Here is a 14,917-nt window from a genome sequence, read left to right as displayed (position 1 = left end):
GAGATATGTGGTTGTGGATGAAAAGGGATGTAACTTGTTAAACAATCCAAATCCAGAGGATCTAGATGACCTAATTGAATTATCTCCAATGCAATATCATTTGAGACCATCACTACAATTTTAAAATATCGAAAACATTGGTCATGTTGTATAAAGTGATTAGACCCCATGGGGAATCACTTTTACGAGATATCCAATTGGAGAGTTCATAGTTGGTCAAATATTTACTTCTAAAGGAGATTTGCAACATGTTGTAAAGATGTACTCTATTAATTCGCACTAAAAATATATTGTTTTGTCATCCACAAAAAAATTGTTGGTCCTAAGATGTAAAAAAAACTAAACAATCTCAATGTCCTTGGAGACTTCGTGCTACAGTTGTTAAAATGATATCTTTATTTGAAATCAACAAATATGACCATCTACCGTAAATGTTCACAACGAAAGAGAAAGATTTCATCATGTGGGACACATTGAGAGTTTTTTTTCATGTTTATAGAACTATAATAGTTTGGTTGATTTATTTAAATTTATATAAAATGTCAATTCAAATTCGTGATGTTATGTTATTCACTTGTTTCCTTGATAATTCAAACAAATAAGACTCAAATGCATTTTAAAGTCTGAATGAAAGAAATTTTAACTAAACAAATTGATACAACCATAACCTATTTTTCTTTTATATAATTAAAAAATTATACATTTTAACTAAGACATAAGTTCAAATCATACTTAATAAGGAAAAACCTAAAATCATAATCATTGGCATTAATTTTCATATGAAAATATAAATTTTAAAATAATATGAAAAAAATAACTTTCTTTAATTCATATGTGATAAAATTCATAAAATAAATAAATGTTTTATTTACCATAAATATTTAAAATTTTATAGGAATGCAGATAGGTGAGATAATTTTCTCAAAATTTCAAGGAAAATATGAAAATAATAATAATTTTAAAACAGTTGTAAAGAAAAAATTTGTTAAAGATAATTTTAAAATCACAGTTAGTAATTGTGGGTCTAAAGAAATTTAAAAAAAAAAAAAATTGTAAAACCACAATCATTGACTATGGTTGTGGTTTTAATGATATTTTTTAAACCACAAAAAATTTTAAAAATAATTTTAAACTGACAATGAAAAATTGTAATAGTTTAAATGATATTTTTAAAACCACAGTTACTAACTATTGTTCTAAAAAAAATTATAAAACCACAGTCTATGATTGTGGTTTTAAGGATATTTTTTAATTTTTAAAACCACAATTATTATTATTGTAAAGAAGATTTTTTAAAAATAATTTTAAAATCATAATACTAACTATTGAAAATTGTAAAGGAATGTGGTTTAAAGATATTTGTGAAATCATAGTTAGTAGCTGTGATTCTAAAGAAAATTCTAAAACCACAATCCATGATGGTGGTTTTTAGGATATTTTTCAAATCATAGTTATTAATTGTGATTTTATGATTATTATGATAAAGAAGATTTTAAAAATAATTTTAAAGTCACATTACTAACCATTAAAAATTAAAATAGGGGTGATTTAAAAATCTTTTTAAAATCATAATTACTAATTATGGTGTATTAAAAAAAATTGTAAAATCATAATTCGTAATTGTAATTTTCATGATATTTTTGAAACTTTTAAAACTAAAGTAAAAAAAAAAAAACACGGATAGAAAAGACTTAATAAATATTTTGGAGGGCGCTATTCTCAATATTTTTTTCTTCAAAAATATTATTTTGGACTCAAACTCTAAAAACAAAGGCCCAATCAAATGAAACGTGGCACGTGTACAGTCCTCTCGACAACGAGGCAAATAATGATTGGTTATAGTACCCGGAAAACGCACCTGCAGCCCTCGATTGTGAGGTGAAATACATCGACAAGCATTAAAAATCTTCCACTTTTTCTGTTTTGAGCTAAAACGACGAATCGGCCTGTCGTTTTACGTGGTCAGTGCATGTATGACTTGAACGGTATCTCTGGCGGTTTGATCCTGCTGTTAGACGACAAGTTGGGGGGCAATCCAACCGGAAAACTCGGATTGAAATCTCAAAAGAGTCTTTTAGGCTATTTGTGCCCTCCAAATTGAGACCTGAAAATAGAGATTTTCTTAGGCCCGTTTGAACTCCGAGAAAAATTTTGGAAAAGATTTTAAGAGGAAAATATTGGCTTCCAAATATCTTCTCTCCTATTGATCTTCCCTGGTTTTTCTCAGCAAACAAATAGAGTTTCGGGTTACAGCATCAATCTCAAAACCCTAAATCTCAATCCTTTTTTCATATACACTTGGTGTTTTCAGAGTGATCTGAACTTCATGAATTGTTTCTTAGAAAATTGAAATATAAAATATTATTAGAAGCGAAGCTTTTTTTTTTTTTTTTGAGTATTAGATGGAAACTGAGCCAAAAAAGTCGAAAGGCTGGTGCTGGTGGATTTTAGTGTTAGCCATTGCGGCTATGGTGGTGGCATCGGCTACACTAACTATTTGGAGTAACGGTCGCCACTCCAAGGTGTCCTCAGTTCCAGGTCGTCCGGGCAAAATTGCAGAGAACTATGCGGATGCTCTTAAGATTGCTATACAGTTCTTCGACATCCAAAAATGTGTGCTATTATCTCTGTGTTTGTTGTTTTTTCTTCCTGCTCTGTTTGGTTTCTGAGAAAGTGAATTGGAAGAAATTTAATTATGGGAGTTTAGGCAATTCAAAGTTATGGCATGTCTGAATTATCTTTGCTACTTTGCCACTTCGTTTTTGCAGCTGGTAAATTGGTGAATAACAAGATTGATTGGAGAGGTGACTCGGGATTAGAAGATGGACGTGAAGAAATGTTGGATCTATCAAAAGGAATGTATGATGCAGGGGATCATATGAAGTTTGGATTCCCCATGGCTTTTACTGCAACAGTGCTGTCCTGGGCCATTCTTGAATATGGAGATCATATGAAGGCAGTGAAGCAGCTGGGTAATGCCCAAGCTTCACTTAAATGGATCACAGATTACCTTATCAATGCCCATCCTTCCCCAAACCTGCTCTATATTCAGGTTGTTGCAAACTTTTTACTCTCAATTTTGCGAGCCAAACAGTGGAAACGCTCTCTGAATTGCTGTGTTTTGTGTATAATTAAAGGTAGGTGATCCAGAATTGGACCACGAATGTTGGGAAAGGCCTGAAGCCATGACGGAGAAAAGGCCGGTCACACAGGTGAACACATCATTTCCAGGAACAGAGGTTGCAGCAGAGACAGCAGCAGCTATGGCATCGGCATCTCTAGTTTTCAAGAAAATCAACTCCAGTTATTCAAATTTGCTCCTTAAGCATGCCCAGCAACTGTTTACCTTTGCTGACACTAACAGAGGTTCTTACAGTGTCAGCATTCCCCAAGTGCAGCCATACTACAACTCTACGGGATATGGAGATGAACTCTTGTGGGCAGCTTCCTGGCTCTTTCATGCAACCAGAGATGAGTCATATCTCAGATACGTGACTCTACAAAATGGGGATGCATTCGCTAGATGGGGAACTCCCACTTGGTTCTGCTGGGATGACAAGCTTGCTGGGACTCAGGTATTTGTTTAGAATGCAAAATTTCGATCGTCTCATTCTTGAATATTTTTACATTTCCAGTCAGGAGGTGTGCAAGAAAAGATACAACAGTCCATTGTTTGACAAAAAATTCAATGATGTTTAATAGAGTGGATTGGTAATAGCCTATTATGATATCCTGGATAAAGAAAAAAAGTTTCAAACACTGGATATGTTTGAACTCCTTTTATAACCTTACCTACCTGTTTTAAAGTTTGAAGATTTATTGGATCTAAAACAGATAATATTTACATGGTTAGGAGCATGTCATTACAAATGCTATTGGTCTGCAGGAGAGTGATTGTAATTTCCCATATAGCCATGAGTACCAATTGGGATACTATATACATCCCACTGGAAACAGGCCGTTACAGTGACCCCTAATGGTTGGGGGCTTCTTACATGTTAACAATTTTGCAATTCCTCTCCAGGTTCTGCTGTCCAGGGTAAACTTCTTTGATACAACAGAGATCTCAAATGAAGAAAATATTGGCCTGCAGATGTATAGAAAAACTGCAGAAGCTGTTATATGTGGGCTTTTACCAGATTCGCCAACAGCCACATCCAGCAGAACAGACGGTAATATTCTTTTCTGACATTCCTTTCCAGGTTCTACATTCTACTGATATTTTGCCGCAAGAGGCTTTAATTTGATGGATCTTTCAAAACAAGTCCTACAATTCGAAAGTGTTTGTCTGGATCCAAAAGAGAAACAGTCAATCATAAAACACATAGAGCATCATATTTCTGTTTACTTCTGAAGGCAGTTTCCCCAGATTCCTGAGCCAGTGGATAATAACTTTCTGATGCAGGTGGCCTGATATGGGTAACTGAGTGGAACCCTCTGCAGCATTCCGTGGCTTCTGCCTTCCTAGCTGTTATTTATAGTGATTACATGCTTACATCCAAGACAGAAACCCTATACTGCAGTGGGAAACACTACAAGCCGGCAGACCTTCGCAAATTTGCCATTTCGCAGGTATGCTCTTCATTGGCAACAAGGTATATACAGTTCTCATGCATAACAAGCAGGCGCTGGAATTATCATTCAGCGTATTCTAAAACTAATTCCAACTTCTGTAAATCTATCTGTTACATTCTGAGTTTTTCTTGCTTCTCTTTGTATCTCCTCATCTGATGGAAAAAATACCTACAGACTGAGTATGTGTTGGGGAACAATCCCATGAATATGTGCTATCTTGTTGGGTATGGGAGCAACTACCCACAGTATGTTCACCACAGGGGAGCTTCAATTCCTGTTGATGCGGAGACTGGCTGCCACGATGGGTTCAAGTGGCTTGAGTCACTTGACCCCAATCCAAATCTAGCGGTGGGAGCACTAGTGGGCGGGCCATTCCTGAATGAGACCTACATTGATTCCCGGAACAACACAATGCAAGGTGAGCCAAGCACTTACAACAGTGCCCTCCTTGTAGGCCTTCTCTCAGGCTTGCTCACCAGTTCTTCAGTAGTATCTTCTTTCTCTTGATATGAGCCCCTGCCAGTGTTTGAGGTTACTCTAACGGTCTAACCTTTCTTTATAATGTGTAAATATGACCTGAAATTACTAAATTAGTGATGATTATTCTTCCTTTACCTGGACCCAATTGTCGATCATCTTTTTAGTTTATGCTTTGGATTCATGTTTGGAGAGAGTAGTGTGTCAGCTGGAAAAATATTGATTCATAACTATTATCAAGGTATTTCTTAACAAAAAATAGGAAGATTTGAAATGATTTCGTGAAAGAATATAACAAAGGCAAGATGTTTAGAAAGTAGTTTTTTTTAAAACAAAAACAAAAAAGGCTCGTTTGGATGGAAGAATTTATTTTGTTTTTAAAAACAATTTCTTACTTTTATTTTATGAATTCAATTTATAATAATATGAAATACAAATTCAAGTTAAGTCTTATTAAAAAATAAAAATTAAATCTACAAGTATGGGTTAATGCTAAATATATATTTTTTAATTATGAAATAATTTTTTTATTTTAGTGAAATAAAAATTAATATAAAATAAAAATAATTTTAATATTTATTTTTAATACAAGTCAAATAAGTACTTTAATTAATTTTTAATTTTTTTTATTTGACTATGATTTTTATGCTTGTTTTTAGAAATTGTTTTTAAGTTAAAGAACCCAAAAAAGTTTTTTAATGTTTTATAAAAATAAGGATATTTGAGAAGTTATTTTTTGTAAAAGGATATAACAAAGAAAGAAAAAAAACCAAAACAAAAAGACTTGCTTGGGTAAGTTGTTTTAATTTTTTTTTTTTATTTTGTAAAAACATTTTAAATTCAATTCATATAAAATTAATTAATTAAATTTAATTGAAGTCTTAGTGAAAATGAAAATAATTTTGTAATTACAAATGAATTTAAAAATAAATAGTAATATATAATAAAAATATAAATTATATTTTTAGGAGAAAATATACTATTTTATTATATGTTAGAAATATAAGAAAATTAATATTTTTCCATTTTTTTTGTCAAAAATGAATAATACTAATTATAAATAGTATGTTATTTAAAATGAATAGTTAATAAAGTTTTACATTTTTAATGTATAGATGAACACACATTTAGTATTCAACATAATAATTTTATATAGGAGAGAAATATTAAAGTTATTTTAAACTGATTTTTATTCCTAAATTTATGTTATTAATGAGTTTATTATTTAAGTTTAAAATTATTTTAAAAAATTAATAAACTTGTTAACAAAGGCAACATATTAAGGTTTTTTCTTTTTTAATTTGAAGTTAATTTGCTTAGCAAAAAAAAAATAAAAATAATAATGATTTTATGCAAAGGAGAAATAATTAAATTGTCTATATTTTTCTATTATATAAAAATTGTTCGTTATTTTATTTTGTTTTTAAAAACTAGAAATAGAGAATAACAATAGAATAATGGTATAAAATTTAAAAAAAAATGCTTTTTTTTTTTTAAAAAAAAATAGAAAATCGTTTTTAAAAACATAAAAACTTTTTTTTAAAATCTCCGCAAAAACAAGCTCATTTTTTTTTCCTAAAAAAACAGAATATCTTCTATTTTGTCCAAAAATCTTTGTGTTTATGATGTTTCTTTGAAGGAGTTTCTATCACATTAAAAAGGAATTATTTAAAATATCTTATTTTCTAAGCTTCCTATTTTAATTAAAATAATTTTTGAAATATAAGAAGCTTTATATCAAGGAAAATATCATAAACCTTTTCTAAAATCTCGAAAGGGTATTTACGTAAATTGGGAGAAAGCACAGTGAACAAAAGCGACCCACCACCATCGCCATTTGCTCGTGTGACGCTTTTTAGTTCTACAGAAACGCGTGTTTGGACGAAGACGAACACCCGCACCTTCGCAAACACCCATTCTCCACAGGGAGTCAAACCCCATCGAACCTGCTTCGTTTCACTCACGATCACCAGGTGTCGTCTCTCCATCCCACATTATATTGCTGCGTTAAACCAACAAAATTTTTGATCAAAAAGTCCTCAATTGTCCATACTCGCACTTTGTTTTGTTCTGTTTTGTTTTTTTTTTTTGCTGTTTTATTAACACTTCCGAAGTTGCCAATTTTGTGAAGAGTTAGGGTTTTGATCGGGATCAGGTGTGATTTCTTGGATTTGATTAGTGTGCAGTGAGCATATTCTTCTTAATTTGTGAATCTAGGGTTTAGTGAGTTCTCCTAGGGCCTTTTTTTTTTTTTTTGTGACCTTTGAGTTTTCAAATCTTGTTTCTCGTTTTCTTTGTGGCCTTTATTGTTGTTGGTGGTGATGTAGGAGATGATTGTAGAAGTTTTAAACCTAAAACAACTTAGATTTATGATTTTATTTTTATTGAGTCGTTGTTTGGGATAAAAAAAGTTTTGTGTGGATGGTGTAAGTGATCTTGTTCTCTGAGCTTGTAGGAATGCATTTTGTTTTTATGAAGTAACAAAGTGGTGAAATTAAGTTTATGGGCTGATCAGAATTCCCCCCCCCCCCCATCTTTTTAATGGGAATTTGATGTTGTTATTACTAGTATTATGTGGAGGGTGCATAATTTTAACAACTGAGGTCTTGAATTTGGATATTCAAGACGATTCCCTAGTTAATATTGTTGGGGTTGTATGTTCCTGGATATGTGTTAATATCAGAGGCAAAATCTACAAAACTCAGAGATTTTTCCTTAATTTGCCACTGATTCATTGTAAATGTTCAAGGTTTAAAGTTTTTGACAGATTTTGTGTTTGGTCTGATGTTAATTCTCCATTTTGTATTTTTTGTTTGTGAATTTTTGAATAAGTGTGGATTCCGTTTGTATTTTGATCTTCGTTAATAATGGTGCTTAAACCAATTTGTATGATCTTTGATGACTAGAATGCAGACAGCTTGTACTGTTTTTCTTTCTTTCTAATGATATATTTGGAAGTTTGTATAGTTGTAACTTATACACGTAATAGCATAATGTAAGAGTTGTGACTGGATGTAGGAGTGATTGAATGTGCTTAATATGGCCGAACCTTGAACGAAAACTTTAGATTAGCATATCTCAAAAGCTTTGAATAGATAATACTTGTCTTCTTGCAGGATTGACACTTGTTTCTTTGTTTTCATGGACAGATATTTGAGGGTTGGTTTGCATTATCCTGCAACTCAGTCCTTATATTTGTGCCTTGATTGTTTTTGATTTTATGATTCAAAGTTCTGACATTGAGTTCTAACATTGTTTAGGGAATGACAGCAGAGGAAGATATTGACCTGTCAACTTTGACGTCTCAGCTAAGCCAAACACATCTAGTGTGGAAGAAGGAGATGGAACAGCGCCAAACCCAGGTGGATGTATTGCAAACAAAACTTATGGAGGTAAGGGCTTGTATACAAGGGTCTGAGGAGGATTCAAAGAAGGAGTTAGATGTTCTTTGGCGAAGAGTCAAAACTATGGCTACATTATTGACATACTTGAAATCAAAAGCAAGAATCATGGCTGTTCCTCATTTAGCCCATACATCTTGTGGTATCAAACAATTAGAAGGGGTGGGGCTTGTTGACAAAAATGGCACACCATTGTCCAGTTGGTCTAAGAATGCTGATCTTTCTTCCTTTGATAGTTTAGATGATGAATCATGGCTTGAAATTCGTAAGCGGCATGGCTCCTTTGATGAACAAGATGGAGCTTATATTGGTGAAATACTCAAGTCTGTGCAGATGGTTGCTGATGTAATGGAAACTCTAGTAAAGAGGGTTATTATGGCAGAAGCTGAAACTGCAGTTGAGAAGGAGAAGGTAACTTTTAGTCAGGAAGAAATTAAAAAGAAGGCACACCAAATTGAAAACATGTCTTCAAAGTTAGAGGAGATGGAAAGGTTTGCCCTGGGTACAAATTGTATTCTAAATGAGATGAGGCAGAGGGTTGAAGATTTGGTGGATGAAACATCAAGGCAGAGGCAACGAGCTGCAGAAAATGAGCAGGAGCTTTCCCGTGTAAAGCAGGACTTTGAGTCTCTGAAATCCTACGTTAGTAGTCTCATCAGTGTAAGAGAGACACTGCTGTCATCAGAGAAGCAATTTCAAACTATTGAGAGGCTTTTTGAACGGTCAGTATAAATAGTTTTGCTTTCTATAGTTGAAATGCAGCTATGCTATTTTTTTTATTATCAGGTGTTTTTTTGTGTATTGTTTGCAACCGTGTTACATCTTTGGTTCATATGCTAATAAATCTTGCTGAATTTGTATGCTTCACTAGCATATCTGTTGTTTACTCATGCTCTGTGTTCTGTCATATGTTACATATTGCGTTCTTTATTGTGTGAAATCATATTATGGTGTGAATTAACTTGGTGAGGCATCCATTGGGGACTGTAGATTTAGCAATGAGAGTAAACTCATTGCATGGTCATTTGACTTTTCTCCTTGCTTGTTTATCATGAATCATATTTTTATTTTTCATTCTGATAAAAAAATGTTTTTATTTTTTATTCTGATAATTTATTTCTTTTGTATTTTTCGTTTTTATTATATTTCTTTCTGGAAATAGCACATCTGCAGCTAGTCTCCCAGTCTAAGAGACAAAATTTTCAGATTGGTTTCTTTCGATCTTTCAGATAACTCACAATGAGAATTCCTTAGGAAACCAATTGATTATTTCCTCTTTTCGATGATTTCTTTCATATGACCTGATAAATGTTTTAATAGAACTAGTACACTTCTCTCCAAGCTCAAATTTCATCTATTTGTAAAAATGAAATTACTGTTGAACTACTAATTTTCCTAAAAGCTTAAACTTATAGGATTTGGGCCTACAATGTATATCATGTCTTTTAACTCCCTCCTTCACCTGATAAATGTTTCAACAGAACTAGTACACTTCTCCAAGCTCAAATTTCATCCCTTTGTAAAAATGATATTACCGTTGAACTACTAATTTTCCTAAAATCTTAAACTTGTAGGATTTGGGCCCACAATGTATATTATGCCCTCTAACACCTTGCTTTACTTGTAGCCTATTTTTTTTTTTTGGGCTTACATGGGAGCTTAATAAATTGGGAAATAAACATACGGTGGTGAGCTTGAACACATGACCTCTTACCAAGCTAAGCTTTGATATTGTGTTGAACTATCAATTTTTCTAATAGTTTAAGCTTGTAGAATTTGGGCTCACAATATATATCATGCCCTCTAGCAATTACTCCTCTCACCGTTTGCTTGTATTTGCATCACTTTGTTGCCTCTAAAAAAAATTGTGGCTTATAAGTGAATGTTCTTTTTGTGTTGCTTTCCTGTGTAAACAAGCTCATGATTGAGAGCACATGCTTGTTCTACTTTTCTCATGTTGCCACTGTGGAGCTGTCTGCTTGATTCCATATTGATACAGTCTTGCAGTTAGGACCCTTTTTGCTTGTTTGTGGGGTGTTTTGGGATTTTGAGTCTCACATGGAGGATTCATTACCCTTCTTCGTACTTGGTCTTCTGTTGTTATAAAGTTTCTCTGTTTCCTGTGGGGAAAAAAATGTTGCTATTGTATATGAACACAGTTCTATTCATAACCAGCTAGCCCTGTTCTCCATATGCCTTCTAGTAGTAGTTATTTCATGGCAGGTAATCAAATTTGTAATTATCTTTCTTTACTTAAATGTTTTTGTTAATATGTGGCAGAATATCTGAGTATGCATTGAGTCTTCCAACCCTTTTAAATCATAATGCCTTAGTTTGAAACTTTGCAGGAATCTCTGATCCACAATTTCTATGTTTTTTATTGAAATTTAATCATTTCATTTCATTGATCTTGTTATATTGAAGATAAATTAATTATGTTGCTGAGTTATGTTATCAAATAACTGATTATTGTATCGAGGCTGTTTTGAGTAGCGTATCTGATGTTGCTTTGTTGAAGGTAGTAAAATGAATAATTCTTTTAAGACACGAGTGTAATAAAATGAATAATTATTATCTCTCTATGGCAAAGCCTTTTTGTACCCATTGCATACATCCTGTGTACCTTGGTATATAGTCTTTTTGCTGATTATCTATAAATTTCTTGCTTATCAAAAGAAAAACAAAGAAGGAATAATTCAGGTAATGTTCCAATCAAAAAAATAAAAATAAAAATTCAGGTAATGTCAAATATTTGCTCTTTAGTATTTTTAGATTTAATTTTGCTTGGATAAATAAAGCAATTTTGCTGACTTATAGTTGCTGTTCAAATTGGTGTTACAATGCTGACCCAGGTCACATCTCAATAACCATTGATATGTACCTTTTGAAGTGACTTCCTATTTTCAAACTGCTCCACTCCCCCCTATGCAGCCCCAAGCTGCAGAAGCTCCTTGTGAATTTGTCTCGCTATTTTAGGCCTTGGTATAACCATACCCAGCCTAAAATTGGGATTAGAGTTGATTCATAGATTTGTCGTGGTGGACTGGGATCTTTTCCAAATGGCATCCTGTGTTTCTGAGATTGGCTGAGGCTTGAACATTTAGGGTGGATTTATTCTTGGCCCAGCTGTGTATTTTGGCATCCTTTCTTTATGATATCCCTTACATCTTTTTTTCACCTGCCAGATTGTGGCTTGGTGATAAGCCACACAATTAAGAGGCTCAAAGTTTCAAAGATCATCTCAATTACAGATCATATCACACTTTAGAGCCTGAACTTTATTCTTGGTCTTGTCTGGCACCATGAAAACCATGTTCTGGTTAGGTTTCGGCTCTGCCAGATTTGACCTGGCTTTTTGTATTGCTAGTTTGCTGGTGTTATGTTCCAGCAGTAACCACACCTTGCTCCAAGATTGTTATATTGAGGCCAGCATTACCTCAGGCAGAGTGTCATTCCAAGGCCACCTGGGGTGGTTGACTGGATATCTTGCAAGAATGGAAAAAATAGACCTCTCCATGATTGTAGTGATTTGTAAACCTCTCTCTGTGGTGGTTTCTATTTTTCGCCTTCCCCTTTGCAAGCTACTTTCTGACTGATTTTATTATTTAATTTTGTTTGGAAGCAGGCTAGTTGCAAAGACAACACAGCTGGAGGGTGAAAAAAAGCAGAAAGAGACTGAAGTCCAGAAACTTATGGAAGAAAATGTGAGGTTGAGTGCTCTTCTTGACAAGAAGGAGGCCCAACTCTTGGCCATGAATGAACAGTACAAGTTAATGGCCCTGAGCTCTTCCAACATTTAATTTGGTAAAAATTATCCTTTGCGGTGCCTGTTGGCTCCCAATGCAAGGTTGTTTGGCTAAAAGCCACCTGCTTGCTTTCTGGAGAAGAGTTGTGTGAGGAAATGAATGAAAGTGGATTGTGAAGACTCCCTCGGATCTTTCCTTCAAAATGTAACATTGGGAAGAGCCTGCTGAGCTTTTATTATCTAGTGCTGTTACTCTCCTGTTGTTAAAACTTTGATTGGCATGTTAATCAATTAGTTCAGATGCCGTGTGCATCTTTGCTGAAGGTGCTTGGGATCTCAGTTAGGCCTGCAATGGTGTAGCTCTACCTTTTACCGAAGTGTTTACCCAAAAAAAAATGACTTGAAGAAAAAAAAAGAGGGAAATCTGTGTAAAAAAGTTTTTATTAACACCCTCTAATCTCTATAGAAAATAGTGATGAGAAGGTGGCAGCTTTTTGGGCTTGCGTTTTTCTCCACGCTACTTTGCCAAATGTCCACTGAGTTTTTCTAGAGTCCCTTGGTTGTGGCTTTGACTCTTTGTAGATTGAGGGGCGTCTATTTTATATTGGCTTCACCAACCTTGGTTTAATCCACTTGGTGGGGAAATTGGACAGTTGGAGGATGTTTTATGCCTCATCCTCCCCTTATGTTAATTATAAAATTTAGAAAAAAAAATCATTATTTATTTATATAAAAATATAATTAAGAAATGCGTGAAATGATTTTACTTAGAAATAAAATAATAGTAATTTGGGAAAAAGGGGAAAAACATTCAAAGAATCTTATAAGTCATTGAAAAATGGTTTGAATTCATTGTTAAGATGATTCATTCCATGTATTATGGAAACACATGCTTTCGTACACTAATTTTAAAAAATTGGGGTTTGTTTAATAATTATCTTCAAAAATGGTTTTGAAAAATAATTTTTAAAAATAGTTTTTAAGAATTATTTTGTGATATTTTATAAGATAAAAATTCGTTTAAAAATCTAAAATATTTTTAATATTTTAAAATAAGTTTTTGTAGACCCCCATTCTTGGCTTGCTTTTATGTAGCCATTTTGACAGGTGTGGCCATCTAGGGTGGCCACGTGTCAATCTCTGGTGGCTGCTGGGGCACCAGAGTAGTGTTTTGATGGCCAACCAGAGGTCGACACGTGTCCAAAGAATTTGCAAAAAGGCTGCAGACGGTTAGAGGAGCGAGAGGAGGGTGGTGCTTGAGGGAGGCTTTTTCAACTGTGAGGAGGGGATTTTTTTTGGGGAGGATTCATTGTGAGGAGAGGCGGAGCAGCTGCCTGGTCTCTTCCCGGATACCGAGCAGAGCTGGAGGAACCGGTAGGGTTTTTCAGAGGGTGCTTTTTCAGCAGGGGGGAGAGATTTTTCAAAGGAGTTTAAAAAGAGAAAACCGGGGGAGAGCTAGCTGCAGGTAGGAGGTGAGCAGAAGGGATTTTTGCCTGAGGAAAGGGGATTCTAGGAGAGATTTAGAGAGGAGATTCTCTGTTTTGGTAGGCATTTTTTGTAGCTTGAAGGACTCAGGTATAAACTCTGCAATCTTTTCATTTCTCCTCATTCACTGTTTTTCCTCAGATTGCTGTCATTTTCTTTGATATTATGCTGTTTGGGGTGGATATTGGAGGCCACCAGTTTGTTTGTTGAGAGATAATCCTGCCTTTATGTTTGTCATTAATGATTTTAACTTGCTTTGCCTCCATTTGTGATGATGAGATGTTCAAGATTCATGCCTGTGTCTACATTTGATGTGGCTTACTCACCTGCTCGGAAAATCCATGGATGATTCATGAAGTGGATTTTCTGAGATTTTCTTTATTTACTTGTTTTCTTTATGCTCTGTTTCTCCATCTTCCTCTGTTTTCTGGTACTCATCCTTGGCATGCACCTGGTTTCTCATCCCGGCCTGGACAAGCTATGTGAGGGCTCTCGGAGAACCTGATTTTGGATACCCTTACCATGGTTGCTGAGGCCGGGATAAATGCGATTCGTGAAGGTTATACAATGGAGCCAAGCAGTTTGTACTTCAAGCTGTGCTTGCAGTTTGTTCACCAGAGGTTCTTAAGTCTACAATCAGTGAGAAGTCAAAGGTGCTGGTTCTTTGTTCACTATCAAATCCAACAGGATCTGTATATCCCAAGAAACTCCTAGAGGAGATTGCTGATATTGTAGCAAAACATCCTAGACTTCTGGCATGTAGGAGAGAACACTTACTGTCAATGGATTTTTAAAGATTTTCGCAACGACTGGTTGGCGACTTGGACACCTAGCTGGTCCAAACGCTTTGCGGCAGCATGTGGAAGAATACAGAGCCAGGCCATCTCAAGCGCTGGCAATCAGCAAAAGTTTTCAGTACTTCAAAAAGGTCTTTAGTACCTGCAATTATACCAGAAACTCCATCATTGACTGCCTTAAAACCAAATTTGGATGCTGAGTCCCGATATAAGACTCCAATTATATGGACACGTGAGTTTGGAAATGTGGATGGAGGAATTCATGGAAACAGGAGGGATCGTCAATTCATTTACAGCAGATGCCCTGTAGCATTTGCCGCGATGATGGTATGGTTTGCTTTGACATCTTTTGCTTTTCTAGAAGATTCTACACGGATTGTAGCTGGAATCCATATGAAGGGATCAAATGACAGCATAGTGAACATGCTAGGTATTGG

At 34.5% G+C, this 14,917-nt stretch overlaps 2 protein-coding genes across 4 annotated transcripts; both read left to right on the top strand.

The window, feature by feature from the left end:
- Positions 1–2,127: 2,127 nt before the first annotated feature.
- LOC117913463 (endoglucanase 24-like) lies at positions 2,128–5,140 on the top strand. Its single transcript, XM_034828447.1, has 6 exons — positions 2,128–2,613; positions 2,769–3,052; positions 3,138–3,575; positions 4,025–4,172; positions 4,406–4,572; positions 4,750–5,140. Exons 1-6 carry the CDS (start codon positions 2,403–2,405, stop codon positions 5,080–5,082), a joined length of 1,581 nt encoding a protein of 526 aa, XP_034684338.1. The 5' UTR covers positions 2,128–2,402; the 3' UTR covers positions 5,083–5,140.
- A 1,759-nt stretch (positions 5,141–6,899) lies between these two features.
- Positions 6,900–12,593, top strand: LOC117912966. Of its 3 annotated transcripts, none has more exons than XM_034827792.1 (3): positions 6,900–7,025; positions 8,323–9,175; positions 12,079–12,593. In XM_034827792.1, the coding sequence occupies exons 2-3, from the start codon at positions 8,394–8,396 to the stop codon at positions 12,251–12,253; spliced, it is 957 nt and encodes a 318-aa protein (XP_034683683.1). In that variant the 5' UTR covers positions 6,900–7,025; positions 8,323–8,393; the 3' UTR covers positions 12,254–12,593. The 3 variants fall into 3 exon arrangements, with proteins under 3 accessions (XP_034683683.1, XP_034683682.1, XP_034683684.1); XM_034827791.1 differs by having other exon boundaries at positions 8,314–9,175; XM_034827793.1 differs by lacking the exons at positions 6,900–7,025; positions 12,079–12,593 and adding an exon at positions 7,616–8,211 and having other exon boundaries at positions 8,313–9,185.
- The last annotated feature ends 2,324 nt before the right edge of the window (positions 12,594–14,917 follow it).

Source organism: Vitis riparia, chromosome 4 (genome assembly GCF_004353265.1).
Source record: "Vitis riparia cultivar Riparia Gloire de Montpellier isolate 1030 chromosome 4, EGFV_Vit.rip_1.0, whole genome shotgun sequence".
Lineage (NCBI taxonomy): Eukaryota > Viridiplantae > Streptophyta > Magnoliopsida > Vitales > Vitaceae > Vitis > Vitis riparia.
The sequence above is the reverse complement of the archived record's forward strand: the minus strand, read 5'-3'. Positions and strand labels throughout refer to the sequence as shown.